Genomic DNA, 23,002 nt, shown 5'->3' on the forward strand with positions numbered 1-23,002 from the left:
ATGTTTTCCTTCGACGTTAGAGCTAGTGATAATTATTTCTAATACACACATAATTTTAAGTTATTTGTGTGTTACCTCGGGTTTGAACCGTTGACCATTAGTTAGAGAAGTGCCAACTTATACCACTCAGCTACCACTGCCCAGCGATTTATTGAGATTAATTATAATAATATTGACGTAGTTATAAGGTGGTCGCCACGACACTGCAAGTGCCTCGAGAGGTTGTGGGTTCGATTCCCACACGAAACGCTTCGGGTCTGTTTGTACTTTGTGTCCGTCGTTTGTATGTTTGTAAAAGTCGCCGCGACACAAGGGCAATCCTACTAATCCTACTAATATTATAAATGCGAAAGTTTGTGAGAATGTACATAATTATGTAGGTATGTATGAATGTTTGTTACTCTTTCACGCAAATAGTACTGAACCGATTACAATGAAAGTTGGTATATAGGTAGCTGAAGACCCAGAATAACACATAAGCTTTTTATCCCGGAGTTCCCGAGGGATCGGGATTTACACAGGAAGGGTTTCCACGCGGACGAAGTCGCGGGCGGCATCTAGTTCTTAATAAGGGAGTTGTCTTTAAAAAATTAAAAATTAACGGTATATAAAGTCAGTACCCTTAAATATATAACTGATCACATACAGTTATATAAATGACAGCTTATAAACAGATAAATGTTAACCACAGATCGTTACGTAGATTGTGGTCGGAGTTTCAGGACTTTGACCTTTACCACAGTTGTGGTCTCATGATATATAACATCAAAACATCGTGAGGAAACTGTGTACGGCATAGTTATTTAAAGAAAGGAAACATCGTGAAAAGTGGTTTAGCACATTTCTTGACAACAAAGTCCCCAACACGTGGCCGGCGTGGTGGACTCAAGGCTGAACTCCTCTCTCGTTTGGTAGGAGACCCTTGCCCAGCAGAGGAATAATCATGGGTAAAAACCAGCCCAAATAGTACAAGCGGCGCAAACAGCTTTAAGCGCATTTTTATTAAAAATGCCCCACTCCTCATGCAGATTATAGTAGCCAAAGTATTTTTTTCTGACAACTCCCGCACTAATAATTGCTCTTGTGTCGCGGAGACTTTTACGATATACGAACAACGGACACAAAGTACAATCAGACCTGAAACAATTATTTGTAGATCGCACAAATAATTGTTCCGTGTGGGAATCGAACCCACGACCTCCCGACGCAGTGGTATTGACGTGGCGACCTAAACCACTGCGCCTCCATCTAAACTGCCCTAGATGAGACGATTTTTCTGGATTATAACTTAGAAATTAAACCTGTGGGTGTCCCACTGCTAGGCAAGGGTCTCCTCCCGGAATGATGGAGGGGATTAGGCCTTTTGTCCACCACGCTGGCCAAGTGGGGGTTGAGAACTTGTATGCCTTCAAGAACTTGATTAATTTAAACAGAGCTTGTACTATGGTAACCAAATAACTGATAAACATACTTATGTACTTCTAAATATATACTTACTAGAGGCAGCCCGCGACTACATCCGCGTGGACACCCTTCCCGTATAAATCCCCATTCCTCAGGAACTGCGGTATAAAAAAAACCTATAGGTATACCAAAATTCATAATCGGTTCAGTAGTATTTGCGTGAAAGAGTAACAAACATCCATACATTCTCACAAACTATCGCATTTCTAATATTAGTAGGATAAAGATACATTAACAACCAGGCTCAGAACATATACTCGTTCTCATAACATCAAACATTTGTTCTGGGTGGGATCCGAACCCACACGTGAGACTACGGTTCAAGAATCATTCAACTCTTTTACCGCTAACGTCTTAGTCAAAAAACAGAAGAGAATTCTAGAAATAAAGTTAATTTATATAGAACTGTCAACAGAATTGTAGATAATTAATAATTATGACGCGAGCTCTTTTCTTAGTAAACGATGTTTTGTTCAACAAAATGTTTTTTACTATTTTGTGGTGTAAAGTTCTATTTTTAATGATACTAAGAATCTATTTTAATAATGTTTTTAAATATGAATGCTATTAATAAAGAAAATAAAAGAAGTTTGTTTGTCTGTTTCTTAACTTAAAATATACTGAACCGGTATTAGACAAATTTGTAGCTAGAACGAACTCTCTGGTCACTGCCTACCCATATGAGAAGAAGTCGTGATTCTATTATGTATGCAGCTAAATAAATACATGTATGTATGTCCGTAGATAGAAACTAGTCTATAACAATTTTATAAATGCAATGTGTCTGTTATTCTTTCACGGTAAAACCACTAAACTGATTTTGATGAAATTTAGCATATACAGTTAAATCAAAAATATATAAATGCTGTCATACATCAGTTTTAAGGGTATCGTGTTATAACACAGGTAACTGTGTTGTGGAGGTCAGATAGGCAGTCGCTCCATGTAAAACACTGGTACTCAGCTGCATCCGGTGAGACTGGAAGCCGACTTTAACATAGTTGGAAGAAAGGCTAGGTTTATGTACCACGGATTTATGTGCGGAACCACGAAGCTTGGCTAGTATTTTAAATTATTAAAAACATAAGACAAAGTAAGAGAGTACAATATTATGTCATATCCACTGAAAAATAACTGTTAATTACGAAATATAATTAATTAAAAAGTTCTACAACATTCTAAAGTATATTAATCTTTTTAACACGTAAATAATTAATTATTACATAAGGTTTGTACATCATTATTTCTATCAAGGTAGCAGACAACTGAACTAGTATTTTTTTGTTTAAAATAAATACTATTTCTTGGTATTTTTCACGAGTAATATTGATCGAACGTTTCACATCTAAATATATTATTATCATTATATAACTCAAAGGTGACTGACTGACATAGTGATCTATCAACGCACAGCCCAAACCACTCGATGAAACGGGCTAAAATTTGCTCATAAAGGATTTTGATCAATTCTACCCCCAAAGGGATAAAATAGTGGATGAAAGTTTGTATGAAAATTGTGTCCTATGTCTAACCACGCGGACGAAGTCGCAGGTAGAAGCTAGCTTCTGCTTCTGCTCTAACTGCAAGCTTTCGAATGAACATGCAGTTAACTTGGATTTCCTGACGTTTCGGCGCAGGTTACACTTAGCCGTGGTCGTAGAAATACAAAAAAAAAATTAACTCATCTATGTCCTACTACTGGACAAGGGTCTCCTCCCGTAATAAGGGAGGGGTTATGCCACGAATCCACCACGCTGGCTAAGTGCGGGTTGGGGACTTTGCATGCCCTCAAGAACTGTTCTAAAAAACTCTCCGGCCTGAAAGGTTTTATCACGATGTTTTCCTTCACCATTGGAACCAGTGATAATTATTTCTAAAACACACGTAACATCAAAAAGTCATTTTGTTGCCTCGGGCTTGAGCCTGCAACTTGCGTGGGAGGTACCAACTTATACCATATGGCTGCTCCTGTCGCAGGCTGAATTTAAAGTCTATTATACTTTGGACCAAAGTACCATATTTAATTATAAATATAAATATTAATGGACAATTCACACACGGTCATTTGATTCCAAACTAAGCAGAGCTTGTACTATGGTAACCAAATAACTGATAAACATACTTATATACTTCTAAATACATACTTATATAGATACATTAACATCCAGGCTCAGAACAAATACTCGTGCTCATCACACAAAGATTTGTCCCGGGTGGGATTCGAACCCACCACACGCGGCGCCACGGTTGTTGCGGCGAGGTGACCGCTTAAACCACTGCGCCAAACGTGCAGTTAATTATGATTTAAAATCAAAGTAATACTGCTTTATGAACCTGTTTACCGATCGATGCAATTAATATAATAATTACTAGTAAAAACTTTAATGGTTAATCCGTTTCTGCGTCATATTACAAACTGGATACAGTTTTTGTTATGATTGAATAAATATTCCATCATATCTTTATGAAGGAATTAATTATATTGAAAAGTTCCGTATATCCAGCACGCATTTTGCTCGCGTGATGGACTCACGGTTAAACCCCTCCCCCAATTTGTGGGGGGGACCCGTGTCTAAGTGCCTGTTTGTATGACAGAACGGGGTAAACTCAAGAACTGCATGTTGAACAGATTTCGTTGAGAGTTTTGTTAATGGACGTTTCTATAAAGACCTGTATAAATAATATTTTTTTGCAGGTTTATTATTAAACTAATAATAAAATTGAAAATGTCTGTCTGTAACACCTTCATGGGTTGTCGCTGAACCGATCTTCATGACTAAGACCTGGGGCCAAATTCAAATTACTATTTTTCTAACATTCTTAGAAAAGTTTTTATTTGTCACCTATACTGCCAAATTCCTCCATCGGTCACGATCTTCGGCCAAACCCCCCAATTAATAAGAATTTTGAATAATTGTAAGTAGACAAATTAAAATAATTTCCCAACTCACTACATTTTACCAAAATATAAAACCTGAGACCTCTTGATCGACTGTCACATACACTACCTATTACACTAAAGTCACAACTTCAAAATTTCTAGAACCTTCGTTATTTTAAGGATCCCTAAATATCGTGTTGTTTTTTACCTATAAGTATATAATAAGAATGTTTACAAGATTATAGTCCAAACTCGGTCGCTAACCTAACTTAGATAAAAAACTATACTCGTGTTATAAATATATAATGTCATATATTCTATAGATAGAATTAATATACAGTTAACTGCTAAAATATATACTGATATATTTGGACAATATTGCGGACAAACTCGTGGCTCAGTAACAACAGGCGCACCGATTAATTTCTCAGGTTAAGTTATGCTTGACGAAGTTGATCAGTTGATGGGTGACCATATTATACATACCGAGTGCCCCCATGTTTTAGAATATACTTTAAATTGTGGGTCGTGGCTATCATTTTCAAAGAGTTTCAGGAGCTTGAAGGTCTAACAAACAGCCTTATCCTAGGTATCGTCTACACAGGTAACTGTGTTATAGAGGTCCGATAGGCAGTCGTTCTATGTAAAATAGTGGTACTCAGCAGCATATAATGTGACTGGAAGCCGATTCCAATATAGCGGGAAGAAAGGTCAGGCTATGATAAAAATATGGACAACTAGCTGACCTGCGCAACTTCGCTTGCGTCCAATAAGAGAAAATGGGTGAAATTTTTCCCCGTTTTTGTAACATTAATTACTGGTACTCTGCTCCTTTTGGTCGTAGCGTGATGATATATAGCCTATGTCCTTTCTCGGGTATCAAAATATCTCCCTACCAAATGTCATGCAAATTGGTTCAGTAGCTTAGGCGTGATTGAGTAGCAGACAGACAGACAGAGTTACTTTCGCATTTATAATATTAAGTATGGATTAACAAACATAGGTAGTTACTTTCATATTTTATTTACAAAAACCACGCTCAGATCAGATACTCGTGCTCATTACACAAATATTTATCCTAGGTCGGATTTGAACGTGCGGCATATAGTGGGGAGGCGGCCACGTTAACTACTGCGCCAAACGTGCAGTCATCTAAGAATATGCAATTACTGACAATGTTATAAAACATATCATGTTATCTTTACGCTTTTACTGAGACGCATAATAAATTAATTGCTAACTTAGTAATTAATACAATGTAATTAATATACACTGAATAAAGTAACTAAGATTATTCGTTGTTCGTAATATTCAGGTTTCGACAACATTTTTACTGCTGTTTTACTCCTATTAGGTACTCATAGCGTGATGATATATATAGCGTTAAGCCGTCCTCAAAAAATGAACTATCCAACACAAAAAGATTCTTTTAAATCGTAAAAGTAGTTTGTGATATACGCGCGTTTAACAAAAAAACATTTTATCAGCTATCTAAAAGTTTTTTTTTTTCACACAAAACCACAGGATCCTTAAACTCTTACTAAGTTTATGATAAAGAAAGAAAGTTCAGGAACAGTATTTGAGTTAAAATTGTATCCGTTTAACAACGTTTCAAGTCAAAATTGATTTAAAACTGTTATAAAATGTTTATATTTATATTTCTAACACGATCTTGTCACTACGCCATTAGCTGATGATAAAAGCGTTAAATTAATTTATTTACTTAAAAGAACTTGTTTTAACAAGATTCTGGGCAAGTTCGAGCCCTTTATAAGTTAAATTGAGCTCAGTATTACTATTTTCCGAGGAGATCGTGACTTAGCTACGCTTGCCGAGGTTGTTCTGTGGATGGGTGACCGCATCATACATATTATTATCGTGTTCCTTAGTGTTTTGGAGGCTCTTCGAAGAAGGCGTGATTTTATGTATGGACTTAACTACCTACTAAGTAACCTATCTATTCATTTAAACTTATATTTGAAAACTGTCTATATGTATGTCTGTAACATTATAAGACTGATATAAGGGATGAATGTCTACGCAAGCTCGTGGACTGCTACCTTATCATAATATACATATTATATAATAGGATAAGGGAATTAACGCGAACACGCATTTTACCTTAGAATGCCTAACGTTTCAGTCAGCCTGCGGCCACGGCGAGTACAACCTTAGGCATTTAAAGGTAAAATGCGTGTTCGCGTTAATTCCCGTATCCTATTATATATTAAACATACAACGCGAGAGTTTAAAAGTTCTGTTACCCTATCATATTTAAATTCAAATTCAATATATCCTTACTGTTCGGAGCTTTTGAAATAGTCCTTATATCGTAATATTATTAACCCTTTTGGAAAAGCTGGTTGTTCGTGAGCAGAAAAGGCAAGAAACTCAAGAACGAAAAGTAATAATTATCACTTGTTCTAACGGTGAAGGAAAACATCGTGAGGAAACCTAGCATGCCTGAAATCTTACTAACTTAGATAAAGGTCGCTAAGTAAGGAGGCCCTTTCTCTTTGCATGTTTACAAGTAGATAATGTTTTCTCTGTACTTAAATATTGTGCACAAGTGACACTATGAACAAAAAATGTCACAGTTGGCTTGCGTGAAGAAAACTTTGGGTTTTGAAAAAATCAGTCTCCTAGCTTGGAATAAAGCTAGGATTTTGAAAAAATCTGCCATCATTGTGATCTGAGTTGTACCATACATATATTACCTATACACAAGGTTTTGGGTCCGCCAAAAAGTCATTTCCTAATTTTTAAAATACTACATTTCCGCGTGTCATTCTCTGCCTTCTGGGGAATTCGAAATTTCCTAAAATCCTCTCTTAATGCTCCTTTACACTTCCTAAGAAATCTTCATACAAAATTTTTACTTTCTACGCTCAGTAGTTTCGGCTGTGCATTGTCCATTAGGGTGGGTCGAAAATTTTTTTTTTAGTAATCTATTTCTAATAGCGAAAATATGTGTTAGTTAGATATTGTTATAAACCCTTTAAAATATTATTGAAATATTTTAAGTGGAACAGCCCGCGCAACACCGTTGAAGTTTCGATAAAAAAAGTTCAAGTACCCACTTTTACACCTTAAGTTACATGTTTGACGTTGAGTTTATATTAATATTTCACTTATTATCGATTGAAACATACGTTATTTTTGCTGTATAAACTGTGTTGTTTGTTAAAAGAAGATTATTAATTAAGGTAAGTACATTTAGAGAATTCATGCATCAAAGTGGTTAGTTTCTTATGAAATTGTAAATTAAGTAATTTTTGTTTTAGAACCTGGAAGTGATTTTTTTCCATAATGTCTAATATTAGACAGTCATACAAATAGTTTAAGAACTGTTTATTAAAGAACCATGACATTTTGTAATACGTGTTTTTGTTCTAAAACTAAAAATTTCGAAGCGCATGCGCGGGCTCAAGATGTATGTTTAATTATCTGTTTTTCAGCTTAAACTACTTATAATACTATACTACAACATAATATTACTATTAGGATTCGATTCACAAACTTTTATTTTTTTCCATACTAAAGTGACCAACCCTATTGTCCATCACTCAGTCAGTCACCCAGTATCGAAAGAGTTCTATATATTATTATGTAGAATGTACATATTGTACATTTATATTGATTGTTCCCAATTTAGTAGCGTGGAGTTTGTTAACATGTCCGGAAAATGGCAATAGGCTCGCTCCCCTATTAGGATAAGTATTTGGAACTAACGTTGGTTAGAGGCGAATGTTTAAAATAAATAAATAAAGCTTAAATTGTCGGATACTATTACATAACCATCTCAGTTCAACTTTTAACCGCGGGTCCCTAAAACAATCAATAAATAAAAAAATAACCGAATCTTTCGGAACTTAAGTACCGATTATATTAATTTTATTAACTGTGTTAAAACACAAACTTGTTTTAATTCAATTTATTAAGTTTTAATTGACATTAGTCGACGTTATGTTAATAAAGGGCTTTGGAAATAATACTTTGCTATAAAGAAGTTTGACTTGTTCAATCAGGTTAGTAATAGCTAAAAATAAAACGAATGTAAGAATCTTTCTTTTTATTTATTTATTTATTAGGCCGGGAAAAAGGTCTTTTCGCATTATAGTATGTATGAACTTGTAATAAAATATTTTCTCTACACATAAATCTCGATATTTGGGTACTTCACGAGCTCACTGAAAGAAACTTAATTAACCGTGTACTCATTTGTAATTCTTGAAGCCAAAAAGATTTTATTACAAGTTCATACATACTATAATGCGAAAAGACTTTTTCCCCGACCTAATATTTTATGGTTAGTGGTCAAACTATAGTCCGACAAATTAGAACAGGAGTTTGGCTTTGACTGAGATCAAAAAATGCCAAGAAGGGCAGTTTGTAAGGATCGTATCAAGTGGCGTTCTCTGGTCTTTGCCAACTCTTATGTGAAGAAGGCGTGATGTTCTAAATGTATATTCCCTATTCCCTACTTATTATGATAGACAGTTCAATGTTTTAATTTCCTGGGAACTTAGAAGCCACTTTTTTAAATTACCAAAGTAAGATTCCGTTATTGCCGAATGAGGTATCAAGTATGTAGGCTTGACAAGTAACATAATAAATATTTTAGTACAATGTAACTGTATTTTAAATGTCATTGAACGAAATAAGCACAAAAAAAATAACATACGAAACAAAATTATGATGTTCATAGAGCCACAGCTAGTTGTAGTTTGTGGTCAGATAATGAGCGTTGAGGTTTGTGAAGCAATGCTAGTTGAAAGGTAACTTATCTTGCAGAATTATCCATCGTTAGCAAGCTATGAAATGAATATCTTGCAGTATTTCTAAGAGCAAATGCACTAAAGAATTCGCTTCAGAAGTACTTTTACTGCCATCTGTATTCCAAAATTACAACTAGTTACAACTTGTTACTTTAGTCATAAAGAATAATAAAAATCTAAGAGATGGCAGTGTCAGCGTTGTCACCTGCTACTCACCGCTAGGTGTCACTATTCTCAATGTGGGTCATGCAGGCGTTCGGATATTCCAACGGAATGTAAATTTTCAATTGTACGATGTAATTTTAGGCTTAATTTTTTTCTCCTCAGTATTTGTTATGTTATTTCTACAGTATATTAATGACAACTCATATTTATTAAATTTGTTTGTCGAAATTCTCGATTATAGTAGTGGCATATGAATTATGAATGAAAACAAGAAAAATCTAACAGATGTTATTTTATGTGAGTATCCGAACGATTGAATACAGTCAGCTGCCGATCAGAATTGAAAAAATATCCCATATTTCGGGGAGATTACAAACACAGATAGCAAAAAACGTTTGTGTTATGGTAAGTATTTAGTGATTTTCTTCTTTATTCAGAAAATGTATTCTTCTTTGTATATTGTCCTGAATATATATTATTATAAAAAATCAGTTTACTTGCAACCATCGTATCGACCTATTTAGATAGTTACAATCTTGTTTTACGATCGTACTATCTGAAAAATATGACGAGTTTCTATGTGCTTTAAGAGTTAATAATATTTTTTTACCTAACAAGGATGACTTTTGATCATCCTATTGTAAGAACCTACATCCTATATTTATAAATGTTAATACGTCATATTTTTAATACTGAATCATCAAATGAATCATAAAAAATAAATACCTACCGACATCAACATTTTCCGCTAGTTTATTTTAATGTATAAGGAAAATAGGACGTGAACTAAAAGGATATTAAATACTTTGACCACGATAAGAAAATAACTTTCAAAACACTCGTATGCATATGAGTAGGTATAATTATATTCTCAAAGTATTAAAATTCTTGTGTTGGTGTTAGAATTGGTGGAGAGATAATTATTATCACTTTCTCTGATCAACAAGGGAGATATGAAGTTGAGTGTGGTAACACCACAAGTGGCATGCCATGCCCCGTACGAGACTGCGCGAACAACTGTTTATGTAAACTTTCTGTCAAGTGCATTGTGTTTCAAAATACTTAACATCGGGTAAAATAACAATCGACGTTCCACTTTCGCAATAAAAAACTATTGTATCGTGCAACTTCCTTGTTCAGCGGTGTTCGATACAGCTTAATAGGATTAGTTCGTTAACGCCTGGTGCATAAAACAGTGTTTAGAAAAAAAAAACAAGTTTCGTGTTTACGAGTTTTTTTGTTCAAAATTAAAATGTGTCCCTGAAACGGATATTACATTTAAACTGTGTGAAAGTTAACTTAATGTGAGTGTAATTGACTAGTGAGAACAAAAATGTATTTAGCCGTATCGAAATGATATCGTCTTCTAAGAACAGAGTTCAAGAAATAAAAAGTAAGTTTGAAAATTTGACAACCGATCACATTCCTAAGCGGTTAGAGTCGCAATTGTACAAACAAAAACATGAATTTACTGTTAAACTTGGAAAGGAAAACGCTGAAAACCCAAACGATTACGATATATCGTCAAATAAGGACAATATCGGCAATGAATCGGAAAGCAGCGACGATTGGTCGCCGAGACCCAACAATAGTTATTTGTACAGCAAAAGCGAAGTAAAACGGAGTGCTAGTGATACGAAAAATACTTTAACTCGTCAATCAAGTGATCCGTGTAAGAAATTACATAGAAGTCATGCTTTTCGTTGTGATAAAAGTCAGAAAATAACACATAATAGTCCCAAAAGACACGGCAGTTGCAACGGTAGGTCTGAAACCAGTGATTTTGCTTTAAAAATGGAGAGAAAACTGAATAAAGAGAGGCTCAGAATGCTAGGCAATGTTCTAGAAGAGCATATGCGTAAAGAGAACTTTCCTCGTAAAGAGAATCTAGTACCGGATGTGGAGTATGCTGAAATTGTTGTGCCAAGTGACGAGCGGGCCCCAGACTCTATCCCCAACTCCGCTGTCCCCCCCCACATCTTAGAACAGTACGCTCAAATTGTAAAACCAAAGAAAAAGGATATTGAGAAACAAGACACCATGACGGACAGCGGAGTGAGCTCAGAGACTGAAAACGTAGAAGAGGAAAAAGCAGGCAGGTTCAAAAGACTCCGTTCCCAATTCGAAAAGTCTCCAGAAAAGACAAATCTTCAGGCAATGGATGAGTTCTGCGATTCCAGTGAAACTATAAGATTAGAACGTAAGAACCCACACTTAATACTAACAGACACTTTGAAAAAGGCTTTAAAGCAGCCTTTACCTCCCGGCCCACCTCCGAAAAAGCCTCCAAGACTGACTAAACCAACAATCTCTGAGGAAGACATCGAACAACAGAAAAAAGAAGCATTACGAAAGCTGGAAAAACTAGAAAATTATTATCAACAAAAACGTGAGGCGACGACTGAGAAACCGGAGAAGAAAGAAGTGTTGAAAAAGCCTAAAGAAATACACTATTTATGTACAGAAATTCTGGATATCACGAATAGGACTTTACTGCCTAATCAGACTTCAGATCCAATATCCCGCTGCCTGAATTCTCTCAACTGTGCCATAACTAACAACTCTACTTCAAGTCTTCCATACACCCGTTTGAAGCCTGAAAACCAAACGTTAGCATTATGCTGTGCCAGCAACGATAGCTTAGACCATTCAGGTCAACGGAAGTGTTTAAAATGTTCGTTAAACGAAGAGAAAGACGGTTTCAAATGTCATTTAAGCTGTAAGTGTAGTGTTAAAAACTCTGAGTTTTACGTTGAAAATGAACATATTTATGATGTGCCTTGTTCGGATGATGATGTTAATGTGAGAAGGAATACGTATGGAACGTTGAATTCTTTGAAAACCAGCAAGAGCTTGGAGGATTTGAGAGTGAAGTCTGAGGTGAGTGCTAGTTTTTATCTCTAACTTTTTAATATAATATCACCTAGATTTGTAATTTAGGTACCATTGTTATTGTGACTAATGTGTCAGATTTTATACAGATAATTGTCTGTTAGATAATATTATTTGATAAAAGAAAACCTTATTATCAATGGATATGAAATGAAATGAATAAGATTTTTTTAGGGAGGTTCTTTGCTGCTTGCAGTGGCATTTAGGCATTGAAAATCACATATAGTCCACCTACAAAATATATTTTTGGCTTGGGCAAATTAGCTGTTTATATAATTATAACAGTAAGTTTGGTTCAGTGGTCCACATGGTCACATCACCACATAACTGGTATGTGTAATGGGGTTAAATCCCACTCAAATAGATGGTTAGGTATTTATTTAACTATTATATATTTTTTAATTACCAGTGGGCGAAAGTTTGGAGTTTCAAACTATCTACACAGTTAGTTCATTGATTTTTTGACCATATTAAAATTATACCTTGTTTCTTGTATTTTCTTATTGTATTTTGCCCATAAACTAGCAGTTTTCAGTCATTAAAATTATAATATCTGTGGGTCAATATTTGACCTTTATAAAAAAGTAATTATTACTTTTAAATTTCAATATACTACATTGGGGTCTTATGAATACATAAATGACAATTATTACCATATTAAGTCAAGTCTTTCCTTTCCTTGCTTTTGTAATTGTAATTTGTGTACTTACCTAATTTTGCATAATTGGTATTGGCTTTTCCCTTTGTACTTAAAAGTAAAAACATACAGAACTATATTATTACACATAAAGCTTAAACCGACTGTGTGAATTAAATATATATTAGGTCGGGGAATAAGTCTTTTTGCATTATAGTATGTATGAAATTGTAATAAAATCTTTTCTCTACACAAAAAAGCTCGATATTTGGGTACCTCACGAGCTCACTGAAAGAAACCTAATTCATTCGTATCGTATGGTTAGTGGTCAACCTAGTGTCAAAGTTGTTCAAGCCGCCCGTAAGGCCTTTGACATGGCTTGACGACTGTTATCTTAGTAGACAACAACCGGGACCGACTTTTTACGTGCCCTCCGAAGCACGGAGACGCCCAGCTCAAATACCACTATGCGGTCACCCATCCATAGAATGACCGCGCCAACGGTTGTTTCACCCACAGATCTATGTCAGACCGGTGAGCGCAACTGGCTATGGGCGCCTCGAAACCTAATGAACCGTGTACTTGTTTGTGATTCTTGAAGCCAAAGAGATTTTATTTAATCAAATGTTTTTCCCATCAAATAATATGCATGCTTCTGAATATAAGGTTTCGAAAGATTAAATACATTCATCTACTATGAGGAGAGTAATGTATTAAATAAAATTTTACCAACACTATACAAGTTATCTATATACATACGTAGATATTGTTTATGTATTTAAGTACATACATACATAGTGACAATATTGATAAACAAACGGACAATTTATTATAACACAGTGCAATGCTCTTATGAGTCACAGTACTTAACAGTACTCTCAGAAATGAGTTGCTACTTAAAATAATTACTCCATTTTGAGATCTATTATGTCATGTAGAAAGATAATCCTACTATCCTACTATTATAAATGCGAAAGTTTGTGAGAATATATGTATGTATGTTTGTTACTCTTTCACGCAAATACTACTGAACCAATTACAACTTTGAAACTAGGTTGACCACTAACCCTACGATAATAAGAATTACAATGAAATTTGTTTTTATAAAGGTAACTTCTTCTTCTTATTCTTCTTCTTAACTTACTTAAGGTAACTGAAGACCCAGAATAACACATAGGCTATATTATATACTATATATATGTTACTGTAAAAGCCCGAACTGTGGTAAATCCTAAGATTTTCCGGTAAAACCTAAGATTTACCAACTCTCAATGGTAAAAGTCCGAACGTTCTTTTATTTCGAACTTTTACCACCATTTCATTGGCAAATCTTAGGATTTACATAATGACACGGTAAAAGTTGATAAAGTCATATTGTAATGTGTTTGAGCCGTAATATAATGATATTGCTAGGGATATAATTATATGCCGTAACATAATTATAATGAGAGTTTGAAAATGTCGCCGGAGCCCCGCTTCGCGGGGCTCCTCCTTCTGGGTGGTTTAAAAAAAATAACCACGAAGGCTGAGGTGGGAGCTTCGCTTCGCTCGCTCCCACCTCAGCCTTCTAACCTAACCTACCCATGTCGGTTTGCCGAAAACTCCTTCTTTATAACTATTAAATTATTTTATATTAGCTACATTTACCTGCCCCTGAGGTATATCCTAAGATTTACCAAGTGAATAGGGGTAAAAGTTCGAAATAATAGAGTTATTCGGACTTTTACCGTTGAGAGTTGGTAAATCTTAGGTTTAACCGGAAAATCTTAGGATTGACCACAGTCCGGGCTTTTACAGTAACATATATACTTTTTATACCAGAGTTCTCGAGGGATCGGGATTTACACGGGAAGGGTTTCCTCGTGGACAAAGTCGCGGGCGGCCTCTTGTATAATCTATATTTTAAAATATAATACTAAACTAGATTTTGTTATTTATTAGACTATGCACTTTCCTGGATTGTTGTCTATTATCCTGGTAAATTTTATCTTATTCGGTTTTGCTTTTTAACCATGTAAATCTGGCAAACAGAGTTACATACATGTACATATACCTATAATCATGCCTTTTCTCCATATGGGTAAGTAGGCAAATACCATATTTTAGCTTTCTATAATATTGAGATAGGTACATTCTTTGGTCTCAGCCTATCCCTATGAGAAGGAAGCGTGATTTTATGTATGCATGTATGAGAATAGATACCTACCTACCTAGTTACTTGACGGTGAATTATTTACTACTACCACTGCACTGGTTGTCGTGGGTTCGATTCCCTCTCAAACCAAATAGCTTTACAGACATTCACCTTATATATTCAAAACAAACATTATTCTTGTTCTAGGAATTTACTTATACCTACTTAAGTTTTTATATGTATGTACCTAAGTTTTCGCATAGGAATAGAACCTATATCTCTTGTGCAACAATAACGATAAGAACACCTGTTTTACAACTAAACAATGATTACTAATCACTTATAGTATATTTTTCTTGCAAAAATATTTTTTCAAATGATTCATAGATCTTAGTCATTCAAAATGCGTTACAGTTTTGTACTTAAATGGGTCTATAACTCTATTAGTTCATAATGACACATAGGTAGGTTTGATACCTTAGTTGGGTAAAGATGACTATGTTACAGTAGTAAGACCATATGCATCAGCCCTACTGGGTCGTAAATGGGTCTGAAGTTCGATTCTCGCGTCAAATTTCTTGGCGCAGTGGTAAAGTAGCTGCTTTGGTAGTCTCGGGTTTGATTCCTGGGTTAAGGTAGAAAAATGTGTCTTGAGTTTTTTGACGTGGAAATTTCATTGAATCATCAGCTAAGCCTTTCTTCCAACTATGATAGAGTCGGCTTCCAGTCTCACCGGATGCAGCTGACTACCAGTATTGTACATGGAGCGACTGCCTATCGTACATCCACAACCCATTTACCTGGGTTATAACACGATACCCCTCGATAAGACTGGTTGTCAGACTTTCAAGCTTTTGACTACTGTTAACGACTGTCAAAGATCTTCGAAAATTACAGCCGGGACCCACAATTTAACGTGCCTTTCGAAACACGGAGAATCTCGATATGTATAATATGGTCACCCATCCACAGAACGACCTCGGCAAGCGTAGCTTAACCTCAGAGATCGATCCGTGCGGCTGTTGTTTACTAAGCCACGAGCTTCTCATCAGGAATGTTTAAATGTACATGATGGTCACCCATCCACAGAACAACCTTGGGAAGCGTAGCTTAGCGTTATTAACTAAGCCGGCAGTTTCTCTCGAGGGACCTTTCTGTATTTCGCCATAATGTCTAATTTTATATTGTCTTTTCATTATACCCTTTAATTGTGTAACGAAATCAGTAGTGCGTTGAAGGACATCGATACGCTTCGCCAGTTGGGAAGCGAACCCACGATACTTGCGTCCAACCGTGACTGTTGAGTCATCGGGTTACTTGCTTCCTTTACACTTATAGATGTAATTGAGATGATAATAATACATACATAGATAAAATCACGCCTTTTTTCCCATAGAGGTAGGTAGAGACCAAAGAATATCTCTTTAGATGAACCTTCAAATTTCTTATATTCTGCTAGGTATATTATGGTAATCACGTAAACTAACTTTGGAAAATCCGCCTTTAGCGCAGTGCTTTAGGTCGCCTAGCCGCTACTATTGCGTCGGTAGGTCGTGGATTGGATTCCCATACGAAATATAATTATTTGTGCGATCCAAAAATATTTTTTCGGGTCTGGTTGTACTTAGTGTCCGTTGTTTGTAAAAGTCCTAGCGACACATGAGCAATTATTAGTGCGGGGGTTGTGTGTATGAATAAATAAATGAATTAAAAAAAAGTTCTCTAAAACAGTTCTTGAAGGGATGTAAAGTCTCTAACCCGTACTTTATCACTGAGGTAGACTCAAGGCCTAACCACTCCTCTTTCATATACTAGTAAATTTATAGTAACTACTAGCTGACCCGCGCAACTTCGCTTGCGTCACATAAGAGAGAATGGATCAAAATTCTCCCCGTTTTGGTAACATTTTTTATTGGTACTCTGCTCCTATTGGTCGTAGCGTGATGATATATAGCCTATAGCCTTCCTCGATAAATGGGCTATCTAACACTAAAATAATTTTTAAATCGAACCAGTAGTTCCTGAGATGAGCGCGTTCAAACAAACAAACAAACTCTTCAGCTTTTAAATAGCACAATCTGACAAAAACCATCATAATTTCTCGAATTGTGAAATCTAACATTGTTCAAAACAGTTCTCAGTGAGATTACAAAAGATTTTTACTCTAAAATATCCTTTAACACTCTACATTAGAGTTTTACACAGTATCGGTGTAGCAATCGCCTTGACTAACTGGTTTCATATCCTGTGGCAGTCAGCTTTCGTGCCGACTTATTGTGGATCATTAAAACTTGGTACAAGACAGGATATTAATAAGAAAAATAAAGATCTTTGGACTCATACATAGTTATATATGACTAGCTGACCCGCGCAACTTCGCTTGCGTCACAAAATACAGAATAGGTCTTAATTTTCCCCGTTTTTGAATCATTTTTACTGATTCGTAGCGTGATGTTATATAGTCTATAGCGTTCCACAATAAATAGGCTATCCAACAGTAAAATATTTTTTAAATTTGCACCAGTAGTTCTTGAGATTAACGCGTTCAAACAAACAAACTCTTCATATTTATAGTATCTGCTCAATAAGATAGGACAATCAAATGAAACGTCACTTTTCTTTTAAATATTGCACAATAAACCAATTATATTGTGCAATATTTTGATCGTCCACTGCTGTGCAAGGGTCTCCTCCCAAACGAGGGGGAGGGGATAGGCCTTGAGTCCACCACGCTGGCCAAGTGCGGGTTGGAGACTTTGCATGCCCTCAATAAATGTATTAAACAAATTTTTAGACATGCAAGGTTTCATCACGATGTTTTCCTTCACCGTAAGGGCAAGTGATAATTATTTATATTCTATAAAATGTTATTAATGTTTAAAAATTAACAATAAGGAAAATAAGTGACGTCATAGTCGTAGCAAGTAAGTTCGTGCGTTTGAGCAATGTTCAAAAAGTGCTGAACTAATTTTGATGCGACACACTATTAAAAGATAAGATAATGTGATAAAAGTTCTAGTTTATGACTTGATTGTACCTAATACTAATCGGTTATAGTCCTTTCCGGCGATTCTTAATGTGCCTTCAAAGATAACAGATATATTGCTAAGATTATTACGTCAAAATGATCTTTAATTGTTTTCAATAGGCATTACTATTCTATCCATGAATACGTAGGTAAGTTTTAAAGTTACCCAAAGGATAAAAACTTTGAAACTGAGGAGCTCGTTGCTTAGTTAACAACACTCGCAGATCGATCTCTGCGGTTAAGCTACACTTATCGAGGTTGTTCTTTCAATGGGTGACGGCTGCCTTTTTTAAAGATCTTTGACAGGTGTTAACAGTCAGAAGCTTGAAAGCCTGACCACCAGTCTTACCGAGGGTCTATCTATCAGCCTAGCCTTTCAAACTTGTGGAGGTCCGTTAGGCAGTCACTCCATGTAAATACTGGTATCCAGCTGCATCCGGTGAACTGGAAACCGAAACGATTTTTTTAGAAAGTGACGTAAAACTAAACTGATAGAAAATGCTTGTCTTTAGTTAGTAAATAGTGGATAGATAGGATATAGAAAACAGGCGTCAGAAGACTGCCCTACCTGTTTAGAAAACTCTATAGATCGGTGGCCGTCTAATGATATGGAAAGTGAGCGTCTTCGTACTTCGAAAACCACGTGAAACGTCGGTCCCGGCTGTTGTCTACTAAAATAACAGTCGTTAAGCCATGTCAAAGGCCTTCAACTTGAAAAACTTTGATACTAGGTTAACCACTAACCATACGATAAAACCAACCCTTCAAGAACTGTTTAAACAATTCTCAGGCATGCAAAGTTTCCTCAAAATGTTTTTTCCTTCCAATGTTTTGAATGATTAGTAAACATTATTTCTAAATTCTATTTGCTATCCGTGATTCTAAATATGTCCGAAGGAATGCGACGATTATTTAAAGTATTTTAGTGTGTATAAGAATCCTCTTGTATCGAATGTTTGGCATTGCATCAAATATTTGTCAACACTACCGAATTCTTCAATCTTATTTTGATTCGGTGAAAACGGATATGCATGTGCCAGTGAAAATTGCAATATGGATTAACAAGTTAGTAGAGCCTTGTTTAAAAGGTTTGTGGCTGACGGAATATACAAAATTTAGAATTTAGAAGGTTAGGGACCCGCATAATATATGTTCAATACAGCTCACGTTTCATTTTGAAAATACACAGAGTTAATTATTATAATCTAGATTAATTGCGCATAATGATATTTTCTAATAAATTGTCGGAATATAGATACTCCAATCAGGATAATAATGTTCTCCTATCTTATATTCGACTTACCCACTGTTTCTGAGGTACGTTTAGCGGTAGTTTATCTATTCAATAGTGTTAAAACTCATATAAAAAACGCTGTGGAATAGATAAACTACCGCTAAATGTACACAGAGACCGGGGGTAAAGCGATCATTTTCATAGAAACCTACTAATTCTGCAGGACTTTTATAGTCCTCCTAGTGTGTGCACAATACACAGATACACTCTCTATTCCTTCACTCACATAGATACGACCAGTGAGATGTTAGATATTGCCGGGAGTATGCCTGCTGAGCATGATTAAATGGTAATCTCTCTTAAATACCTAAATAAAATGAAGTATGATTTTCATTTTGTTATTGTCATCCCGTAGCTTTTCCTTCCGTGTTACATATCATGTGAATACGTTAGCAAAGCGGTTTCCTACAAATCTAGTCTAAATATAGATGTATGTATTTTTTCCTAGTACCCTCATATCCCAATTCGCACTATACTGCTAATTGACAAACTATGTCAACTGGCATTTGTTTATTGTTGAACAAATATATACTTTGTTCCTATGTGTTAGAGTTTATAATGAAATGGTATTGAGTGACGTGGGTATAGGTTGAGCTAATTTGGTCCTTATTTGGATGGGTGTCAGTTTAAAATGATTTGTCATGAATTTAGTGAGTAATTATGGGCCAGATCATAGGTAGGTATTTAATAGACCTTAGGTTTGAAATGAGCGTATTTGGGGTTAATTTTGTAATCATTAGGAATGTGTCCTCTGTAGTTGTTACTTTATCTATATAACTAAAACAATAAAAATATTTAATTTCCAAAAAAAAATATTCACCCTACTGAAGCAGCTTGGAAACGCACAGTCTGTCTCTTTAGCTTTCACAGCCAAAACTGCTGAACTGATTCTGAAGAAACTTCAAAACGTATAGTTAAAGATCATAAAGTCAAAAAATTATTTAATAAAATCAGCCATTAATTGGTTAAACTAGGGATGACAATTTTTTACGCGAGCTAAACCGCGCGAGTCAGCTAGTATTAGGATAAAAGATACTTTTTCTAAAAATATTCACGCATTGGAGCACAGTCCATATTATTTATATTCGGTTCCAAAATATTGGAAAGGAAACGTCTCTGCCTATTCTCAAAGTAAATAAAGGCGTTATATCAGACTTTCTTATCAAAAGTCCTGTCAATTGGTTTCCAATTCACAAGTAGGTTACTTGTAAAGATTATCAGTAGCTGTTATCGGTCATTGACCTTAATGAAAGCGAGTCTTAAGGATATTATTGCGGTCATCTGATTAATAAGTAGTAAAATGCATTATCATATCGCATTGTGCCAAATTAAAAAAACTGAAGGATCCTGTCAAGCGCAGTTGTTAAAATGGTCGTCGTATTAAGTGTCGTGAGTTTGATTTCCACACGAAACAGATATTTTTGCGATCTAAAGATATTTCGGTTCTGTTACTCATTTATTTTCGTTATTCTGCTGTTTGTATATTTGTAACTAGCTGACCCGCGCAACTTCGCTTGCGTCACATAAGAGAGAATGGGTCAAAATTTTCCCCGTTTTTGTAACATTTTTCGTTGCTACTTCGCTCCTATTGGTCGTAGCGTGATGAAATATAGCCTATAGCCTTCCTCGATAAATGGACTATCTAACACTGAAAGAATTTTTCAAATCGGACCAGTAGTTCCTGAGATTAGCGCGTTCAAACAAACAAACAAACAAACAAACAAACAAACTCTTCAGCTTTATAATATTAGTATAGATATAGCCTTCCTCGATAAATGGACTATCTAACACTGAAAGAATTTTTCAAATCGGACCAGTAGTTCCTGAGATTAACGCGTTCAAACAAACAAACAAACAAACTCTTCAGCTTTATAATATTAGTATAGATTCCCTGCAATAAGACCAATTCTTAAGATTCGTAAAGAAACAAAAAAAAGGTTAAAAATGTAAAACATCTGACATTTTTTCCTCTTACACACTACTCGGGTAAAACCCAAAGTACTGTATAATAGTACTTTTGCCTTAACGGGAATCGAACCCAAGACTTCGTAATTAGCAGCGGCATATACTACCGCTTGTACTATAGAGACAGTCTACATAATATAGAAAAAAACTCGGGTCATGTTATGTAGAGCTAGTTTCAAACACAATATTGCCCATCACTTCGATAAATGTACTTTTTAACTGTATAAAGGTCATTAAACTCACGGTAAATACATAAAAATAACACATATTGATGTATGTAATATATTTCGCAAGTCACCCATCCGGTTAACGGCCGTGTCGAATGCGCTTAACCTAGAATATCGTGGGAATTGTACACTGTATGTTGTTATTGTAGTGCCTAGTTTCACTTGCGTTTACTCAGCTCCTATTGGTCGTAGCGTGATGTTATATAGCCTATATTATATAGCCTTCTTTATGAATGGTTCATAAAAAAGGATGTTTAGAAACTAGAGTATTTTAATTTTTAATGTTGTTATAGTCCAACAACTTTGTAAAAAGGCATGCACGATTTATATAGATTATAATGATTAATTTGAGTATTTCCAGAATAAAGTACCTAACTGTATCAAACAGGCCATCGTCAGCTTCGTTAGCCAGCGGGTCATTAATGTTTATATATATAATTCTTCTGTAAGTGTGTATGTCACTGAACTTCTCCGACTGGACCGATTTTGATGAAATTTTTTGTGTGTGTTCAAGGGGATCTGAGAATGGTTTAGATTCACAATTTTGTCCGCCGGACAATGTTTTTCTTATTAATTTTTAATTTATTAGTAACGTGTAGACAGGACAACGTCTGTCGGGTCCGCTAGTGTTTATATATAATTCTTCTGTAAGAGTGTATGTCACTAAACTTCTCTTAAACGACTGGACCGATTTTGATGAAATTTTTTGTGTGTTTTCAAGGGGGGAGAGTGGTTTAGATTATTAAAAAAAGTTTAAAATTTTAAAATTAAAGACGTGTAGACAGGACACCGTCTGTCGGGTCCGCTAATTAATGTTTAAAATTCTAAAATTTGCATGCCTCAGTCAGCCGCAAACTTTGCGCTCCAAGTATACTACTCTACATTATATTAAAGAGTATTCTAAAATAAGGGCATCTATTAATACCTAGTTATTTTTAATGACTTAAAAATAGCACACGACAATATATTTGCAGCCAACTCCTACGCATGTTTTAAATTAGAACTAATTTGCGATCGTTTAAAATTCGTACGCTGTCAAATAATTCGGTCGGTCATTGATCTATAACCTATAATAAATAAAAAATTAGGTCCAGTTTCATGTCTGAAGGTAGTCTAAGATAACATATGAATAAGTGTGAGATACGCTGTCTGTTAAAGTGACAGCAAATGCAATTGTATTCCTAAAATTAAGTACCATAAAACCGAATAACTTTAGAAAAAATGAGGTTAATTTGATAATAGAAATAAATAAATTTCTCGCACGAAAAGCTAGCGACGAGTTGGATAGTCCGATACTTAATAGTAAACGTCACTGCGAATAAAATTGTATAGTAAATTGACCTTTAATATCCTCGTTTTATCCATTTTAAATTAAACCCTGAATTCAAGAGAAACTCTGTTTTACCGGTAGTATCTTAGAAATATACTGAATTATGAACTATCTCCTTACTTTTAAAATAAATAATTCTAAAGTAATTACATGTTCAGTGCGTTCAAACTTTGAACTGTACGTCACATTAAAATGTCATTTGTCAAC

The 23,002-nt window shown here is 35.2% G+C and overlaps 1 protein-coding gene across 1 annotated transcript in view; it reads left to right on the forward strand.

Annotated features, from left to right (window-relative positions):
- Positions 1 to 10,259: 10,259 nt before the first annotated feature.
- Positions 10,260 to 23,002, forward strand: part of LOC142984783 (uncharacterized) — a 78,613-nt gene continuing 65,870 nt past the window's right edge. Inside the window, exon 1 of the mRNA XM_076132598.1 lies at positions 10,260 to 12,168. Within this exon, the coding sequence (XP_075988713.1) occupies positions 10,642 to 12,168 (1,527 nt within the window). The 5' untranslated portion in view covers positions 10,260 to 10,641. The remainder of the gene's footprint in view (positions 12,169 to 23,002) is intronic.

Source organism: Anticarsia gemmatalis, chromosome 28, assembly GCF_050436995.1.
Source record: "Anticarsia gemmatalis isolate Benzon Research Colony breed Stoneville strain chromosome 28, ilAntGemm2 primary, whole genome shotgun sequence".
Lineage (NCBI taxonomy): Eukaryota > Metazoa > Arthropoda > Insecta > Lepidoptera > Erebidae > Anticarsia > Anticarsia gemmatalis.